Source organism: Neoarius graeffei, chromosome 22 (genome assembly GCF_027579695.1).
Source record: "Neoarius graeffei isolate fNeoGra1 chromosome 22, fNeoGra1.pri, whole genome shotgun sequence".
Lineage (NCBI taxonomy): Eukaryota > Metazoa > Chordata > Actinopteri > Siluriformes > Ariidae > Neoarius > Neoarius graeffei.
The window spans coordinates 29,016,373-29,037,703 of NC_083590.1; the positions used below are offsets into that span (position 1 = coordinate 29,016,373).

General features: G+C 42.5%; 1 protein-coding gene across 1 annotated transcript in view; it reads left to right on the plus strand.

The window, feature by feature from the left end:
* The window catches only part of thsd7aa (thrombospondin, type I, domain containing 7Aa), a 292,211-nt gene that overhangs the window by 132,719 nt on the left and 138,161 nt on the right, over positions 1-21,331 (plus strand). The window contains exon 4 of the mRNA XM_060904722.1: positions 6,591-6,772. Coding sequence (XP_060760705.1) covers positions 6,591-6,772 — 182 coding nt within the window. The remainder of the gene's footprint in view (positions 1-6,590; positions 6,773-21,331) is intronic.

Genomic DNA, 21,331 nt, shown 5'->3' on the forward strand with positions numbered 1-21,331 from the left:
GGTTCAAGCCCAGTGGGCCTTTCTGTGTGGAGTTTGCATGTTCTCCCCATGTCTATGTGGGTTTCTTCCGGGTGCTCCGGTTTCCCCCACAGTCCAAAGACATGCAGGTTAGGGTAATTGGTGGCTTGAAATTGACCGTAGGTGTGAATGTGAGTGTGAATAGTTGTTTGTCTCTATGTGTCAGCCCTGTGATGACCTGGTGACTTGTCCAGGGTGTACCCCACCTTTCGCCCGTTGTCAGCTGGGATAGGCTCCAGCTTGCCTGTGACCCTACACAGGATAAGCAGCTACAGATAATGGATGGATGGATGAATTTTTTCCCATTCTGATGTTTGAAGCGAACATTAACTGAAGCTCTTGATTTGTATCTGTATGATTTGATGCACTGTGCTGCTGTCAAGGGATCGGCTGATTAAATAACTGCATAAAACAGCAGGTGGATGGATGTTCCTAATAAAGTGGCCGGCGAGTGTATAGAACCAATAGTCAAGATGAAAACTATATATTCTGCTGTATGTGGTATCCTGGATGCTTATGAACTGATTGAATCTGGTACAGCTTGTACTGCATGTGTTCTATTTAATCTGTCCGGTAATCTAACAGAAGTTTCTGGCACCTCCGGCGATTTTTTTTCTCAGGCGATTCTCCACAGACATTTACAAATGGTTGAAATGATGAAAAATACATGTAGCCCATCCAAGCATAAACTATCAGAGTGCACAATAAAATTTCCACATTAAATGAGCAGAGCAGCTCTTTAATTCCATCTCCGTGGAAGATATAGCTCTAATTTGTTCGTAGTGAAGTCATGCTGAGTCAGTGTGATAAATCAGAAGGTTTTAGTCCCACTGACTGGCTCAGCACAGAACTGGTTTGAACATAAACTGATGAGATAATTAACCTTCATAAATGTACAGTGGCATGCAAAAGTTTGGGCACCCTTACTGAAAATGTCTGTTACTATGAATAGTTAAGTGAGCTGAAGATGAACTGATCACCAAAAGGCATAAAGGTAAAGACGACACATTCCTTTTCAGCGTTTTCTTCAAGATTTGTGTATTATTTTTGTTTTGTACAATTGGAGAGTGAAAAAAGAAAAGGAACACCATGCAAAAGTTTGGGCACCCCAATACATTTGAGTTCTCAGGTAACTTTTACCAAGGTTCCAGACCTTAATTAGCTTATTGAGCTGTGGCTTGTTCAAATTCTTCATTAGGAAAGGTCAGATGATGCAGATTTCAAAGCTGTATAAATTTTCTGACTCCTCAAACTTGTCCTTAAAACCAACAGCCATGGGCTCCTCTAAGCAACACCCTCGCATTCTGAATAATAAAATAATTGATGCTCACAAAGCAGGAGAAGGCTACAAGAACATAGCAAAGTGTTTTCAGGTAGCGGTTTCCTCAGATTGTAATGTTATTAAGAAATAGCAGTTAACAGAAACAGTGGAGATCAAGGTGAGGTCTGGAAGATGAAGAAAACTTTCTGAAAGAACTGCTCGTTGGATTGCTAGAAAGGCAAATAAAAACCCCTGTTTGACTGCAAAAGACCTTCAGAAAGATTGAGCAGACCCTGGAGTGGTGGTGCACTGTTCTACTATGCAGCGACACCTGAACAAATAGTTGCATGACCTTCATGGGAGAGTCATCAGAAGAAAACCATTCCTGCGTCCTAGCCACAAAATTCAGCGTCTGGAGTTTGCAAATGAACATCTACGTAAACCTGATGCATTTTGGAAACAAGTCAAGTCAAGTTTATTTGTATAGCACTTTTAACAATAAACATTGTTGCAAAGCAGCTTTACAGAATTTGAATGACTTAAAATATGAGCTAATTTTATCCCTAATCTATCCCCAATGAGCAAGCCTGTGGCGACGGTGGCAAGGAAAAACTCCCTCAGATGACATGAGGAAGAAACCTCAAGGGGAACCAGACCCAAAAGGAAACCCATCCCCATCCGGGCAACAACAGACAACATGACTATAACATTAACAGTCCTAACAAAGTCAGCTTCGTTGATGCTATAAACCCCCCACCGAAGGAAACCCGAGCGCAAAACCGTTCACAGCAACCGCAGTCCCAGAGTCAGCAAGTCAACTGCAGTCCTAAAGTCAGCAAGTCAACTGCAGTCCCCAGCCACAAAAGCACCACTGCAAGAGTCCAGAGCGTCCTCCAGGCGCGACCCTCAACTGTCCACATGGGGCCGCCCTCCACAGGAGTGATGCGATGAGACTCCAACCAGACACAGGGCACCAGGATGGATCAGGCAGGTCCGAGGAGCAGAAATAGGTCAGCATCTCAATCCCAGGACCGACATGTAACTCAGAAGTCCTGTGGACTGATCAAATCAAAATAGAACTTTATGGCCACAATGTGCAAAGTTATGTATGGAGAAAAAAGAGTGCCAAATTCCAAGAAAAGAACACCTCTTCAACTCTGAAGCATGGGTGTGGATCAGTGGCGGCTGGTGGGCTTTGAAATAGGGGAAGCTCAGTTTTAGGTCTACGTAATACAATTTTTCAATTATTTGTTATTTGTCATGAGTCAATTTGTTGTTATGTGGGTCCGTCTCAGAAACTGGTCTCTCATTTGGGACATTATGGTCAAAAAATAAATTTTCTAATTTTACTATTTTTTTTTTTTGCATTTACCTAACACTCAATGTTTCTTTTATCATGTTTAATAAGAATAAAGATAGCGTCTTGCTTTATCTGGCCTCTGCTGTGGAATTTTTTTTTATTACAATTCGAATGTTTTTGTAAAATTTTTTGAAAATATTGAAAAAATGTCCTCTTTTTGATTGCTTGGGTTAAAAATGCCAAGTTATGATGACTGAATTGATTATTCACTTAAATATGAATAATACGATACCCAGGGCCGCTGACAGCTTTGGCTGGGCCCGGGACAAAATGCTCTGAATGGGCCCCCTCCGGGCCAAACCCCCCCCCCACACACACACACACCTCTCTTATCCCAGTCTCTACTCACTCCAACCCTTAAATGACAGGTATTCAAAAAGGTATTCAAAAAGGTATTCCTAAACTCGTGGATAGTCTACTATAATCACGCGATTGGGGTGCTCTTGAAGGAGCAGCGATGGACGGGGGATTTCGGGCAGGGCTGGGGGCGAACATAGTATGCTGTGCGTGCGTACTGTCCAGTGTGAAAAGCAGAGAAGAACACACCGCTCGAGAAACGGTGGGATATGATTGCGGGCTAATGTGAATATTCTTAGCTTCAATCAGATACATGAAACACAATGTTATTAAGCCGTTGTGGTTATGAAATGATTCAGTGTCCTGTGCGTTTGATATGGTGTTCAGTGTGACTTGCTCTCCCCTCATTTGTAACATGAATTGCGTGCCGCGCGTGCCTTGGTTGGGATTACTTTACGGGGCTGGAAAAAGTTGGCTGTGTCTTACCTGGCTCAGCTGCCCCACTGCCTTTGCTAGTACCTGCTGCATCATCCGAATCTTTTTAAAAATATTTATGCAGTGAGCCCCTGAGTCTCTTGGTTTCTTCCTCTCTTTTTCTCTTTTCTTTTCTGTGCTCCTGACTTGTGCATGTTGGCAAATGGCACGCACGCTGATTGTCGAAGCGCTATGATCGAACGATGTCGTTTTTTTCCCCTTAATCAAAGAGTCAGACCAAACCATTTTTGCATTAGGGGTGGTAGGGGGTTCTTGACGCCTTTTTCAAAGACAATAAAGGCAAAAGATCTAGAAATCATTTATTGAATGCAAATATAGCACATTTCTCCCCCAAATCAACACATTTTGAAATGAAATAAAATAATTTAATCGCAACTTTATGAGAGCCCAGTTCTGGGTCCTCCCCATTCCTGGGCCCGGGACAACATACCCGTTTGTCCCCCCCTGTCGGCGGGCCTGACGATACCATTTTGGGTATTTGATATGGCAAAATAGGACACAATGGAAAAATCAAGAACACACCGGAAAGATGAGAATAACGGCGGTGGTAAAAGAACAGCGACTGTACCGGCTGAAGGTCGCGCGGGTCTCTGCTGTGGCGCGCGAGCAACGGGACATCACTACCGCACTGGACGGAGCGTGAGGCGGGGGCGGGGCAAAATGACTGGCTGTACTTTGCCATTATAGCAGATAGATACCAGCCGTTAGCAGCTAGCACTGCAGATTCCAATAAGGCTCAAGCTAGCCTACAACCACGTTGATTGAACTACAAATGAAATAAACGAGTGAATTCACGAATGATCAAACTGATAGAATGGATGAAAGTTAACGGAGCACAATGAGTAATATTTACATTTATTTACAGAGTAATGTACAGAGACATCAATGAGAAGAAACGTTTATATGAAAAGAAATTCGGACAGCACTTTGGCACACGACTACATTTTCTCGACATCCACTAGGGACTGACTGATCATGTTTCCGTGTTCCTCGCCGACACCGAAGTACAGCGACCGCCCTCCTCATGTCTTTCAAACACCACCTCCAATAATCCTTTATCAGCCCGGCTTCTTGGCCCGCCCATGTCCCGTTTACCCCCAGAGATACCCGGCTTCCCTGGAAGTGACGATTTTGTCGATTTTAACCAATAACAACTAGCCGACATTGGCTGTTCAGAGCCGTCTCGTAGACTGCAACGGATACCCGGCTGCCAGTCCATAGAGCCCATTGAAATAAGAAAGGTTACAGCCTGGCAGCAAAGGTGATTCTCGTAGCGAACTGCAAGTTCGTCAGACATCACTCAAATAAGTTACAGGATGACATAGGGATAGTTATGAACGTAAATACAATCTTGGGCATATATTATGTTATGCAAGTTATTGTTTTAATGAGAATTCAATGTCGTAGATGCCGCAGTTTGGGGAGAGAATTTTAGGGGAAGTTCGGCTTCCCTTGTTGTCTCTGAGAAATCGCCCCTGGTGTGGCTCGATCATGCTTTGGGGTTGTGTTGCAGTCAGTGGCACAGGGCACATTTCACTGGTCGAGGGAAGCATGGATTTGAATAAATACCAGCAAATTCTGGAAGCAAACATCACACCATCTGTAAAAAAGTTGAAGTTAAAAAGAGGATGGGTCCTACAATAAGACGATGATCCAAAACACACCTCAAAATCTAGAATGGAATACCTCAAGAGGCACAAGCTGAAGGTTTTGCCCTGGCCCTCACAGTCCCCTGACCTTGAAAATCTGTGGATAGAGCTCAAAAGAGCAGTGCATGCAAGACAGCCCAAGAAACTTGTCGAACTGGAAGCCTTTTGCAAGGACGAATGTGTGAAAATGCCCCAGGTAAGAACTGAAAGATTATTAGCCGGCTACAAAAAGTGTTTACAAGCTGTGATACTTGCCAAAGGGGGTGTTACTAGGTACTAACTATGCAGGGTGCCCAGACTTTTACTTCGGGCCCTTTTCCTTTTTTGTCATTTTGAAAATGTAAAAGATGAAAATACAAAAAAAAAGTTTTTGCTTAAAATATAAAGGGAATGAGTCATCTGTAACTTTCTGCCTTTTGGAGATCATTTCATCTTCAACTTGCTCAGCTGTTCACAGTAACAGCAATTTTGACCAGGGGTGCCTAAACTTTTGCATACCACTCTATTATATAGAGACAAATGCAACGGATGTAAGAAAGTAGATTACAACTTTCCCCGTTTCATTAAATTTACCCCAAACGGGTAATTATTACAACATTAATCCTCATGTCCTGTTCATTGGCAGTGACTAACTGATCACTGATCCAGGATGTCAATTTTTATTTTATAGCAGTAAAATTTTAAGAGCTATTTTAATATGCCTTACAAAAAAGTCATGTGAAATTTATGCCAGAGGATTTTACAGACTTCCCAAAATTATTTTATTCGATTTGATTTTTATGTGATTTTTCTTTCTACACATGATTAATATATTTTACATGGTTATTTTACACATCATTTATTTTTAAATTCTCATGTTTTTATTAAATAGGATTCATTTATTTACTTATTTTTGCACAATTCATTTATTTCATGTGATTCTTTTGTAAACAAATCATTTATTTGACATATGATTTATTTGTTTTTCCACATGATTCATTTGTTTCATTTTGAATTTTTATGATACATTATTATTTTTTTTACACATGATCAATTCAATTTCTCTTTTTCACTCAATTTCTTTATTATTCACATGATTTTTTAAAACATATGCTTCATTTATTTTACACAGTTTATTTATATTCACACGTAACGTTTTTCGAATGTAGGGCATGTTGGCTTATTTATCACAGATTATTTACATGATGTATTTACCTGAGTTCACATTTGCAATTTTGGGGCACAACATGCCACATGTAATCACATATTAATCAGATAATCACGTGTAAGAAACTTATGATCATTTGTGATTTTTCAGGAAAGGAAAATTCTGACCCATCACCCTGTATAGTGTTGATTATGAATTACCATTAGAGGACTGTTTTAATAATCAAAATTATTGACGCATCTAAATCCAGTAATATGTAATCTTTTACACTGACAAGAAGTTTGATATTTTTGAAATATCACAATTTCACAATGATATTGTTGTTCATGTTAGTTATTCTGCATCCTCTCTTGCTTCCTGCAGATACACCTGGAAGACTACAGAATGGAGTGAATGTCGGGTGGATGTGCTCCTCAGCCAACAGGACCGTAGACGGGGAAATCAGACAGGATTATGTGGAGGGGGGATCCAGAGCAGGGAAGTGTACTGTGTTCAAGTTCCTTCTGACTCACCATCCAATCTCAGCTCCCTCAAAAGCAAAGAAGGTAATTTTCAGGTTTAACTGCTCACCTGGAACAAGCTGAACATCTCTATAGAGCAGAGGTGGACAAAGCACTCAACTTCATTACTTAAGTCAAAGTACAGATCCCGCTAGTCAAATGTTACTCCGATACAAGTGAAAGTTGTCCAGTCAAATTTTACTGAAGTTAAAGTACTGAAGTACTTGCTTTTAAAAATACTTAAGTATTAAAAGTACATTTTTTGTTAATGCATCATTGTATTATTGCCACAACACTTAAAAAACCTAATGCCTCTGAAGCAACCGACTGGATTTACTGACTAGCTTGTAGAACCTGTAGAATAAACTCCTGGTAGAATGTTACCAAATGAAACACAACTTACAACCAAGCAGAATCATCAATAAGATGCTCGCTAGTTTTCCTCTTTGGCTACTGGTAAAAAATACATACTCGCTATAGTAATTATGCAAGGTCGCAAAAGCTACAATGTTAATGTTACCAAAGACAGAAATGTGAATTCACAAAATGAACGCATGCTGTGCCATCATGGTCGTTTAATGTTATGCTAGCTAGTCAGTGAAACTTCACCTGACATGCTAGCAAACTCTTTTCAAACTCAAAACCATATTGGGTAGCTAACGCTACTAGAAAAGAAAGATTTCTACATTCTGTTTATTGGGCAAGATTATCTCATCTCATCTCATTATCTCTAGCCGCTTTATCCTGTTCTGAGCAATTCCAGCGTTATGGACGTGACACTTGAACTCAAAATGGCAACAAATGACCCAGTGCATGTTTTATTGTCTCCCAGTATTTAAACAGGTGTTGCATATTTTAAGGCTGTACCATACTGGAGAAGTGATAGAACAAGAACAATTCCCATAGTACATCTAGGGCATGTCAGAAAACGCCAATAAAAGATGCGTTATGGATGTGACAGAAAAAGTATCACTTTTCTTGGGTGACTGTACATTTTTATCAAACTCTGTGAAATTGTAAACCTAATGTCGAAATGGAGAGATCCATTTGATAGAGGGGTCCAAGGTGAATATTAAAAAATCTTTGTTTAAAATATTTTGTATTTCATGCAGAGTTTCAGAAGGAAAAGTCAGCGTTATGGATGTGACGAAATTCCATTATGGATGTGACGCGTCTGAAATAGACATGGCATATGTTTAGAAAATCAGCAATTTAACCACCATAACCCTTTGAAAAACTCTCTAAATATCAGCTAAAACTATCAAAGTTCTTAAATAATATTTAGGATGGCTATTGTTTTGCTGTTTTGTGGATTTTAGCATACATTTCTGTGGCTTGTGGCAATAATATAGAATTGTACATGATCAAAGTTGATTTTAGCTTGGGTTTTACATTATAAGAAAAAAAGACTGACCGTGACATTAGGTTGGTTACAAATTGGTTCAACTTATTCACATCTGTAAAATACAGGCCTAGGTGATATCTCTGGGAGTGGTTTTGATGTATTACATGTTGCTTTATTTTTGCATGGTGAGGTTGACATTTACATGGAATTGCCCTTCTACAGGGTCACAGGCAAGTTGGAGCCTATCCCAGCTGACTACGGGTGAAAGGCGGGGTACACCCTGGACAAGTCGCCAGGTCATCACAGGGCTGACACATAGACACAGACAACCATTCACACTCACTTTAGAGTCACCAGTTGACCTAACCTGCATGTCTTTGGACTGTGGGGGGAAACCGGAGCACCCGGAGGAAACCCACGCGGACACGGGGAGAACATGCAAACTCCGCACAGAAAGGCCCTCGCCGGCCATGGGGCCCAAACCCAGAACCTTCTTGCTGTGAGGCGACAGCGCTAACCACTACACCACCGTGCCGCACTGGCAAGATTATGCTAAAGCATATTTCTGAAAGGACTTCAGATAAATTAACATTATTCATGTTAGCGTACCAGGGCAGCACGGTGGTGTAGTGGTTAGCGCTGTCGCCTCACAGCAAGAAGGTCCTGGGTTCGAGCCCCGGGGCCGGCGAGGGTCTTTCTGTGTGGAGTTTGCATGTTCTCCCCGTGTCCGCGTGGGTTTCCTCCGGGTGCTCCGGTTTCCCCCACAGTCCAAAGACATGCAGGTTAGGTTAACTGGTGACTCTAAATTGACCGTAGGTGTGAATGAGAGTGTGAATGGTTGTCTGTGTCTATGTGTCAGCCCTGTGATGACCTGGCGACTTGTCCAGGGTGTACCCTGCCTTTCGCCTGTAGTCAGCTGGGATAGGCTCCAGCTTGCCTGCGACCCTGTAGAAGGATAAAGCGGCTAGAGATAATGAGATGAGATGTTAGCGTACCTCTGTTTTTACATCCTAACTGACAGTGTCCAAGTTAAAGGGGAACAGAGGGCAATATATACACTCACCGGCCACTTTATTAGGTACACCATGCTAGTAACGTGTTGGACCCCCTTTTGCCTTCAGAACTGCCTCAATTCTTCGTGGCATAGATTCAACAAGGTGCTGGAAGCATTCCTCAGAGAGTTTGGTCCATATTGACATGATGGCATCACACAGTTGGCGCAGATTTGTCGGCTGCACATCCATGATGCGAATCTCCCGTTCCACCACATCCCAAAGATGCTCTATTGGATTGAGATCTGGTGACTGTGGAGGCCATTTGAGTACAGTGAACTCATTGTCATGTTCAAGAAACCAGTCTGAGATGATTCCAGCTTTATGACATGGCGCATTATCCTGCTGAAAGTAGCCATCAGAAGTTGGGTACATTGTGGTCATAAAGGGATGGACATGGTCAGCAACAATACTCAGGTAGGCTGTGGCGTTGCAACGATGCTCAATTGGTACCAAGGGGCCCAAAGAGTGCCAAGAAAATATTCCCCACACCATTACACCACCACCACCAGCCTGAACCGTTGATACAAGGCAGGATGGATCCATGCTTTCATGTTGTTGACGCCAAATTCTGACCCTACCATTCGAATGTCGCAGCAGAAATCGAGACTCATCAGACCAGGCAACGTTTTTCCAATCTTCTATTGTCCAATTTCGATGAGCTTGTGCAAATTGTAGCCTCAGTTTCCTGTTCTTAGCTGAAAGGAGTGGCACCCGGCGTGGTCTTCTGCTGCTGTAGCCCATCTGCCTCAAAGTTCGACGTACTGTGCGTTCAGAGATGCTCTTCTGCCTACCTTGGTTGTAACGGGTGGTTATTTGAGTCACTGTTGCCTTTCTATCAGCTCGAACCAGTCTGGCCATTCTCCTCTGACCTCTGGCATCAACAAGGCATTTCCGCCCACAGAACTGCCGCTCACTGGATATTTTTTCTTTTTCGGACCATTCTCTGTAAACCCTAGAGATGGTTGTGCGTGAAAATCCCAGTAGATCAGCAGTTTCTGAAATACTCAGACCAGCCCTTCTGGCACCAACAACCATGCCACGTTCAAAGTCACTCAAATCACCTTTCTTCCCCATACTGATGCTCGGTTTGAACTGCAGGAGATTGTCTTGACCATGTCTACATGCCTAAATGCACTGAGTTGCCGCCATGTGATTGGCTGATTAGAAATTAAGTGTTAACGAGCAGTTGGACAGGTGTACCTAATAAAGTGGCCGGTGAGTGTAGAGTAAATATAACAATAAAACACACATTAATGAACCTTATTCAAGACTTACAAAAGTTTTTTGTTCTAAGGTTGGAAAGTTATAGTGTTTTGAAAGTAGCTCGAGCAAACTATTTCTGCAGTTTGAACAGCCCGCCATGATATTAATTTTATCCAATCAGAATGCACGTTCATTTTCTCTGCGTAACACTCAGGATGTATGTATGTGCCCAGTTGTGTTGGCTCATTGAGGTTGGGACTAGCACGTGTGAATCGGAAAGTAGGATGAATTGTAAGTGATCGGCTACACAATGCCACAGTGTGTTGCTTTCGGGTGTAATAACAGGACCGATGGAAAGCATAACGATCCTCCAGACGTGTCTTTTGCGGGATCTCTTCGTATGATTCGACAGAGCTGTCGCTTTCACTTGATGCGCCCGACGCCATGATTACATGCTTCTCTCCTAGTGCAGTGGGTAGGGCTGACGTCACGGTCTTTTAAAAATGGCGACTCTTGTGCCGTTTAGCGTACCGACTATTATATTTACAATTACCAAGATATTTCGTTGTTTTCAAGTATATAAATTTGATAGAATACTTAAGAATACGTTACTTTGTCACATCAGCAACTGTATATATTATATTTGGTAGCCCTTTAACTAGCTATGTGTAAACATTAGCCGTGGACAAGGCGATGGCAACTTGGCGGGTCAAATCCATAGAATATCATTTGACTAACCAAACTGCATAGCTATTGCAATGTTACCACTAGCTCTAAAAGCACAGACAACCTCATTGCAAGCTTTCTCTTGGAATAAATGTTTACATACGTTTACATATGCTTCTGCAGGTCTGACGGCAAGGTTTTGGAGGCCATGATGTGGTTTGTTTTAGGTAAACAAAGCAAACATTTAAAATGAAATGAATCTTTAATCCTTTCCCCAGAGCACACCTCAGAAGAACCGCCTCCTTCCATTCTGCCATCAACTGATCATTTTCAAAATGCTGCTGAGAAATCATTGATCTTGATTTTATACAGTCTATGGACGTGACGTGACCCTAGTGATTACTGATCGGCTGTCTCAGTGTCACCTGCGAAAAAAACAATCACGTTTTAGAAAAGAAAAGAAAAAAACATCCACTTTCAAAGCTGCTTCATAGTAACAAGTAACGAGGAGCTTGATAGAAATGTAGTGGAGTGAAAAGTACGATATTTGTCTTTCAAATGTAGTGAAGTTAAAGTCATAAGTTTCCAAAAAAAAATACTCAAATAAAGTACAGATACTCAAAAAGTGTACTTAAGTACAGTACTCAAGTAAATGTACTTCGTTACTGTCCACCTCTGCTATACAGAACTAAACATATCTTAGACATAATAACATGTCCAACATGATTAAGGGGACTCTCTTATATTCATCTTTGTGTGTGTACAGATGATAGCTGGATGCTGAACACTTGCCTGGTTATCTGTCTCTGTCTTGATCTGTATCGTTATCTCAGTCTCAATCCCTCGAGACATGAGACAGCCAAAGACATGCTGTTTGAAATGAGATTATATCAGACTCTAATTTAATCCTCTAAAACCGACATAGAAAAAGAAATGCCTGGACATAGTTTTATATTTTTGCCAATTCTTAGCTTATTCTTTCAGTCAGCATCAAGTGTTATACATCATAAGATTCAGGGGAACCTCCCTTTCTTTCCTGTGCAGTGTAAATCATGCATTACCATCATGCATTACCTTTGTGTGAGCATTCAATATTTGACATTAAAAAAATAACCACCCAGTGAGAAAAGCATGTGTTTTGTTGAATAACTCCATAGTCAACTAAGGAATTTTTTTTCAATATGAAAACTTGTATTTTGGTGTTTTGGAGCACCGTGTGATGTTTGGAATAAACACACTTCTTCCTCAGTGAGTTACAGCTCAGTGACTTCTCAATTTTGACACCCGGTGGTACTTTTCCTTGTGCTGTTCAGCAGAATTGCTGCATGATGCTACCAACACGGTAGTCAGTGTGTGGAAATTTCCCCTCCACTAAGCTTCTGTTTCCGTACGATGTGACTGAATGCGCTGAAAATCGGCCCTGGTTATTGTCAAAGCACCATTTAACTTGCAGCGGAAAACAGAGAATCTCATGGTTTGGACACAATTTAAAGCTTGTCTCTATCATAAATGGCTCAAAGGTTACTTAATGTTTTGTAAAACATCTGTCTACGTTGCATTAGTGCAACACTCAGTTTGTAAGGGTTAAGTGATAAACCAAATTCTAGACAGATGTTAAGAATGTGCATATTCGAGCAATTACTTCAACATTAATTGCAGTACATGCAGGATTTACTGCAGTCAAGTCAAATTCCCTCCTGTGCCAGGACCTAGTCTTCCCAGGCAGTCTCCCGTCCCAGTACTAACCAGTCTTGTGAGGCACATTGAGCGATGTCTATCTCCGTTTCAGTAGCCTTCGGCCTCTCATCTATTATATGGCTAGGGTTATGCAAGGCTGACACTTGCACGACTTTTGGCCACGATTTTGTCGTGGCAAGTCGTGCCATTTTGGGGCACGAACTGGGAGGCTCCCGCACTGTTCACGACTAGTTCACGCATAGTTCACGACGAGTTCACGAATGCGTGCCCGTCCACATTCACGAACTGGCACGACGAGTTCACGCATAGTTTGCGCATAGTTTACGCACTTCCTGCATTGGCACGACGAGTTTGCGCAATTCGGATGGTGTCATGCCGACTTGGGCACGCCATATAAAAAGGGGGCCTCCCCAACCCCTGGTCATTTTTGAATTGGCTGTGGAAGAGACAACATGCTGAATACCAGAGACACAATCATTGCAGAGAAGAGAAGATGCCTATACCTGGCAGCTGCTCTAGCCATTGTTGAAGAGCAGCAGAAAAGGCTGGAAGAGGCAGAAGAGCAAGAAAAGGCAACCCCACCTCGAAGAAAGACACAAAGGAAAGTGTGGGTCCGGGAATGGTTGACCAGAAGGCACGAGTTTGGACAGTATGACAGTCTACTGTAAGTTGTCTCCTCGCTAGTGATCTCTGGAATGGCGAGAAGTGTCCGGGAAGCCCTATATATACCCCCGCACCGACGCGAGCGCCACTGTCGCGCAGTAGTTGTGAACTGCTCGTGAACTCGTCGTGAACTGCTCGTGCCATGCGCAAACTGTTCGTGAAATGCATAAACTAGTCGTGAACTGCTCATGCCATCAATGCGTGACCGTGTCAGTGGGAAGGCACGGCCACGCTGCGACGTGCACCAATTCGTGAACGTCGTGAACTACTCGTGAACTCGACGTGAGCTGTTTGTGAACTATTCGTGGCAGTTCGTGACAGTCGTGGCATGGCGCGCACTTCCACGCACTGGCACGCATCCTCCCGCATCGTCCCGACGAGTTCACGACGAGATCACGAACAGTTTGCGCATAGTTCACGACCCGGTCGCGAAATTTTGTCGTGACCAAAATTTTGAACATTTCAAAATTCTCGTCCCGACATGGCACGCAGTCACGACGGGTTTACGCACACTTCATGCCAGTTTACGACTAGTTTGCGCACTGGCACGACTCGAGTCGTGCCAATGCGTGCCACAGAATCGTGCAAGTGTCAGCCTTGCATTAGAGTAAAGGGATAGTCCTCCACAAGAGTTTGACTCCCTACTCGCATTTGTACTGCAGCATACCTTGCCAGATGACAGTGGGTACCATTTTGATGATGGTCTTTGGTATGACCCAAATGAGTAGAACTTGAGATCTCCCGGTCGAGAAGTGGACACACTAACCACTAGGCCAGCTCGCGGTCATTTGCTGCAGTCAAAAGTCAAGTCAAAATCCTTCTCATGCCAGAATCTGGTCTTCCCAGGCAGTCTCCTGTCCCAGTACTAACCAACTCTTTAAGGCGTATGGGTGCAGCGCCGATCTCCATTTCGATAGCCCTTGGCCTCTCACCTATACAGCAAGGGTTACAGTGGGGGACTGGTCCTCTGGTAACCGTGAGAGTTTGACTTCCCCAATCGCATCTGTATTGCAGCATGCCTTGCCAGATGGTAGTAGGTACCATTTTTATGATGGGCTTTGGTATGACCCAAACGAGTAGAACTTGACATCTCCTGGTCGAGAGGCGGGCAGACACACTAACCACTAGGCCAACTTGTGGTCATTTACTGTAGTACTGTTTTAATATTGTAATAGTGTGCAGATTTAGTTGTAAGTACAGGAGTTGTAACAAGACAGCCCCTTTGTGAACCCATGCCATGTCATGATTGAAGGAGCTTGTGCATTTCACCGAACCTCTGTGTCTATGTCACTGGATTCTTAATGTTCCCAGTTGGACCCCAAAAGACCTCATGAAAGGTACAATAAAGGAATACATATACCTTGTCTGGATTAGAGTTAGGACCCAATCCCCGGAGCCAAGCCTGGGGGTGATATCTACAGGCAACTTACAAGGATGCCCTCTGGTCGACCTCCAGTAGAGTAGTATCAGGCATATTTCACCTAATGGAAATCCAGGGAAGAACTAGGTCTCTCTGGAGAGATTATACTTCATAATTTGCCTGAGAATGTCTGGAGATCTCCCAAGAGGAGTGGGAATCTGTGGCCAGGGTTGTAGAGAAGTCTGGGCTGACTATTTCAGCCTGATGAATGAATTAGTAAGTGAATGTAAAAAGACATCAACCAGCATAACACAAATACACAATAACAATTAATCATTAACTATGAATCCAGAAAATTGATATGCAAACACATATGTAGCTGAGAAGAAACTGACATGAAAACAGTCACCAATTCACTGCAGAATATCAAGGAAATTTTCAAACATTAGCAAAAAAAAAACCCCAGACTTAAAGGCATTGATGTTGCATCAAATTTGAATAACGAGGAAGATGTTGGAGCAAGAGCATGTGGATAGTGCAAGATTTGGGTTTTATAGTAGCTTTGATTGCCTGAGAATAAGCTTCAGTTAGTATTTTGGTGAGCTGGAGTGCTTGGCATGTGCTGAGTACAGGGTTATTGGTGTGGCATGATGGGACATGCTGGGATACAATATCTAGCAGTGAACACTGGGCTCAAGGATTTGAAGAAAAGTTTAATGAAAATAAAATAACAGGTGCAGCAGAGGAGCGTGGTATTCATCCCACCTGTATTTCAGCTCTCTGTAGCCAAATTTTTAAATTGCACTCTTTTACCTAATACACAATAAAACCACATTTCATACAAGACAATTAAAAACTGTCTCATGGGAGGTTAAGGTGTTAAAAAAAGTCACCCGTATTCATTAAACGTGATGTGACATGGCTGGAAAGATGTTGGTAACCCCATGCTGGGCACTAAAGCTGGTATCGTGCCCATACTCTTCCACACATTGACAGAGGAAGTCCCCTGCCATCTGCTCTAAGTGTTGAACTGGTGACCTCGTGCAGAACTTCCAATAGCCACATCTGCTCCCAAACAGACAGTTGGAGTGAACCCAGAGAGAATAAAAGACAATCAATTTAAATGGACAAAATGGTGTGGTCACACCTTTTCAGTGTGTGAGACTATCTTGCTATTGTTTAAAGGTTGTCATTTCCTTGGTCCTAAAAGCATGATGATGTGACAGTCTTGGCTTGCTGATGCAATGGGAAAGCAACATCTAGTAAAGAACTGAATGTGTGAGAGAGGAGATATCCTGCTAGTATACAAACACAGTGGGCACAGACTATTGCATGTTTAAGTTCTCTCTCTCACACCCTCACACTGAAATAGAACTTCATGATGCTCATGAGTTCCACCAAATATGAAAGTTACTGTACATATTTTTTTCCTTTACCCTGGCATGGCATGGGCGGCATGGTGGTGTAGTGGTTAGCACTGTCACCTCATAAGCCTAGGTCACAACCAGCCATACGTGCTCCTATGGCCGGTCTACGTGCAAAAAACGCAAGAAATGCACGGAGGGCACGCATGTGACGTGCTGATTTTCGAGCCGTAGACTGGCCGCAGACCGGCCGCAGAGGTTCTTTGTCATGTCAAACAAACTCTACGGGCGCTTACGTTTTTTTCAGGTTGCAAGACAAACTTACAGCCAACGTGCATCTTTTTCCACAAACAAAACAAACGCAGCGATTTGGGAAACGCCAAAAATCACACGGCCAAAAAAATCGTACGTCCGGTTGTGACCTAGGCTATAGCAAGAAGGTTCTGGGTTTGAGCCCAGTGGCTGACAAGGGCCTTTCTGTGTAGAGTTTGCATGTTCTCTGCGTGGGTTTCCTCTGGGTACTCTGGTTTTCCCCATAACCTAACGTGTGGTTAGGTTAACATGGGCCAGCAATGGCCTGAGGTTGGGCTGAAGTACCCTTGAGCAAGGCATCTAACCCCCAACTGTTCCCTGGGTGTTGCAGCATAGCTGCCCACTGCTCTGAGTATCTGTGTGTGTTCACTGCTTCAGATGGTTTAAATGCAGAGGAGGAATTTCACTGTGCTTGCATCTTCTAAATGTGGCAGTCTGTTTCATTTTGCATTTAGTGAAAATTAACAAGCAAGGAAAGCTAATAGCTAGCAAATTAGTGTTGTGTAATGACTATGTTGTTCTGCTAACTGTAAAATAAAAAGGACAAAAGTATGACTTAGATAAAACCAAGAGTAACATCTACTGTATCTTGAAGAGTTGTTCTGCTATTTCATCCAAATTCACAAACTTTGGACACCAAACATTTCACATTTTGTTGGCTGATTGACCACATTATGGCAAAGTACGCAAACCCTTAGAGAGAGAGAGAAAAAAACGTTAGTCTAGAACCCATAAGTTCTTTGCTTGCCTTGGTAAACGTTCTATGTAGAGCCTTACCAGAAGTTTTCCTCTGATAAAATGTTCAGAGTAGAACAATTTTAGGAAGCTAATAAGCTTTCACCATGTAGAACCACTAAAGCATACGTTTGTCTAAGAATGTATGAACTAATACATGTTTCCTGATATGGTTATATTTCACCTGTGGTAAGGCTGAAATATAGGATGGAATCTGCCATTTTGCTGTGAGCAGATTTTTGTCTATGTTTATGTTTTGGATGAGAGTAAATTGCATTTCCAGTGTTTTCGTTTAAATAGCAAAAGTAGCTTGCACCAGTCATAACATTGGATTCTGGCTATTATTTTTGAAGCCTGACCCAGTGTTCCATGATTTACCCCATATTCTCTCAATTTATTCATGTCCCAATTACCACCCAAGTGCTCCCCTGTCACATGACAGCTACCATCAACTGAGGAAGGTGAAGGCGAACCCATGCTTTCTCCAAGACACATGAAGCCAGATACCGCATCTTTCCAACCTGCTACTCATCCTATATCACAGCATAGTTGAACACATTCAGAGGAAAGTGCTATCTACCCTCTTCTGCATACTTTAACGCACAGACGGCCATTAATTAGTTAGACTTTATTGTCCTGGTTGGGGGGGGTGATTCTTTTTCACAGCACTCTACATCACAGAGAAAACTGACATTACACTTTACACACAACATTACACAACAGTGACAGGCAGAACAACATGAAGACAAGACACAGACTTCCCTCACTGAGTCATCGTGTTTAGGGCACCAGGCTTTAGCCAAAGTGAGTCTTTTTGCACCTTAGTCAAGTCAAGTTTATTTGTATAGCGCTTTTAACAATAAACATTGTCGCAAAGCAGCTTTACAGAATTTGAACGACTTAAAACATGAGCTAATTTTATCCCTAATCTATCTCCAATGAGCAAGCCTGTGGCGACGGTGTCAAGGAAAAACTCCCTCAGACGACATGAGGAAGAAACCTCGAGAGGAACCAGACTCAAAAGGGAACCCATCCTCATTTGGGCAACAACAGACAGCATGACTATAACATTAACAGTTTTAACATGAAGTCAGTTTCGTTGATGTTATAAACTCTTCACTGATGGAAACTTGAGTGCAAAACTGTTCATGACAACTGCAGTCCTAAAGTTAGCAAGTCAACTGTAGACCTCAGCCATAAAAGCATTACTGTAAGAGTCCAGAGCGTCCTCCAGGTGTGGCTTTCAACTGTCCACATGGGGCCGTCCTCCACAGGAGCGATGCGATGAGGGTCCAACCAGACACAGGGCAGCAGGATGGATCAGGCAGGTCTGAGGAGCAGAAGAGGTCAACATCTCGATCCCAGGACCGACATGTAACTCCGAGGGACAGATTTTTTTTTTTTGGGGGGGGGGGGGGGGGGGAGAAAAAACACAGGTTGTTAGGTCCTTAGGGACCTGTACGTGTGCCCAGAGGGCAGTACAGTGAAGTAGCACTCGAGTGGGGGTTTGATGTCCTGTGATATTGTATTTACAATGACTTACAAATGAGAGTTCTGTGTAGGGAGACCTACTGTCCTGGCAGCGGTGTTGGTAATGCGTGCAAGTTTTGACAGGGAGTATGTTGAAGAAAAAGGTGGAGCAGTAGTGCAGGATGTGTTGAAAAATACTTTGGTAATTGCCTACTAAATTGTTAGAGGTGTGACGATCCAGTTTTTTCACAATTCGATTCGAATCACGATTTTGACCTTCCGATTCGATTCGATTCGATTTGAATCACAATTCACATTTTTTGTCCTCTAGTTTATAACTAATTCAAATCCTTGTCAATATTCTGTTTACTGTCAGCCTAGAAATGTAGAGCAATAAAAAACAAACAAGTCGTGTTGCCTTTGTAGTCTTTATTCAGACTCCGGTCCCTCCATTGACTTTGAATGTAACTATGAATGTATCACAGTTCAGTCATTTTTGGCGCATTTTAATTTTCAAACCGCAAAACACTAAGAAACAAAAAAGCAATGAAAACTTCATGACTTTTGTCTCAGTCTTTTAAAACACAAAAATACAGTCGCTTGTGTTAAAGTGAACACCACGTCTTGAGACACAACATTCATTGTCCAGAGAGGACATAAGGCACTGAGATTGTAAGAAATGCCGCCAAACTGGGCTTTTAAAAGCCGGTGGCTTAAGGAATTCCAAGTCATCCGCCATGTTGTTCACAAAGCAACGCATGATCTCGCTAGATTGCTATAGCAACCACAAATATGGCTGTGCTCATGTACAGCTCCAGATACCGAATCGAATTTTCAATATCAAAATTATGCCGTTCGTCGAAATTTGTTATGCATCTAGGATTATCGGGACGAAATTAGGTATTGTTAGTGAACTGTCACTAATTGTGATTCTCATCTCATCTCATTATCTCTAGCCGCTTTATCCTGTTCTACAGGGTCGCAGGCAAGCTGGAGCCTATCCCAGCTGACTACGGGCGAAAGGCGGGGTACACCCTGGACAAGTCGCCAGGTCATCACAGGGCTGACACATAGACACAGACAACCATTCACACTCACATTCACACCTACGCTCAATTTAGAGTCACCAGTTAACCTAACCTGCATGTCTTTGGACTGTGGGGGAAACCGGAGCACCCAGAGGAAACCCATGCGGACACGGGGAGAACATGCAAACTCCGCACAGAAAGGCCCTCGCCGGCCATGGGGCTCGAACCCGGACCTTCTTGCTGTGAGGCAACAGCACTAACCACTACACCACCGTGCCGCCCTGAATTGTGATTTATTAAATTTTAATCGATTTTTGAATTGCGGATTGAAATGGATCAGGGATTGCTTAATCGTCACACCTCTACAAATTGTCATGGTTAGCGAGTGTCACATTGGTTGACAGGGAAGAGAGTAATGCCACAACTCTAACCCAGGAAGCATAGCTCTCTTTGAGTCCCAGCTGATGGTTACGACATAGTCAGGATTGGAACTAGTAATACTGGTCTACAGCCAAAATGCTTCCGAAATAAATATAGCCGAACTTTACTAATTCTGCGTCGCTAAGATTGAAAATGAAACTTAAAATTTTCATTGGCTCTAGTTTTCAAGGTTGGCTTTATGAATAAATCTATGATTGGGTTTGGATAGTACTTGCAAAACAAGGAATGATGCAATCTGAAGCCGGTATTGGATCATGCATGATATCATGTTATTTTTAGAAGTAACTGATGATGTAATCACAAGTCAACTTACATCACTCTGCTGAACAAATTGCCCTGTATAAGCTCAAGATTAAGTCTTTGCTTGACAAGCTTGACCAGAGATGCTCCGTTTCATGAATACTAGAGACAAGCTGCCAAAAAGCACTGAGTACACACTGAATAATGACTAAACCTATTCAGTACTTATACATAACTGTTTTTTGCTATTTGGTTCATAATACATTTTATTTTTTTCGCGGTCCGGTTTCCATCAAATCCTGCGCTCTGATTGGCTGGCGAGCGGGTCCGTATCCTACGATATGGACCCCAGTTACGGACCCCAGATACAGACCTCTGGCGACTTGCTTGTTCACAACAACAAACATAGTAGCAATTTTTGTCAACATTTATCTTTTTTGTTAAAATAAGATTTATTTATAAGATTATCAAAAATCTTATAAATTTTTGCCAGCATTTCTCAGGAGAATAGCATTAATTTTACATCATGGATAGTGATAACGACAGTCTTCACAGCAAAAGCGAGTTTTACTACCCTGAGGAAGAAGAAATAAAAGAAAACATTTCAGGAGAAAGCTAAAAACCTCTAACTGTTGCTAACGCCGAGCAAAAACATAGCTGAATCCTGAATGACACAATTTTGTATAAATAGGGGACTACATAGGCGGCAAAATGTAGTTTTTTTCCTGCCATGGAAGTGCACTTGTATACCGAGGAGGAAGCAATTTGCATTACAGCCGTGAATGAGGATTCAAAATGGCGGCTCGCCTCGGCTCGGTTTTCCTTTTCGGGCGCTCTCGTTTTCTGTTAGAATTTGGTAAAGAAAAAACAAAATATATTATTTACCAGCTTAAGATCGGTCCATATGGTGAAAAAACGTGACCTCGGCCCAGAGGGCCTCGCTCAGTACTTTCAAGACCTCGGTCACGGTATTTCACGATACGGACCTCCCAGCTGGTAAATAACATATATTTATTTATATAAA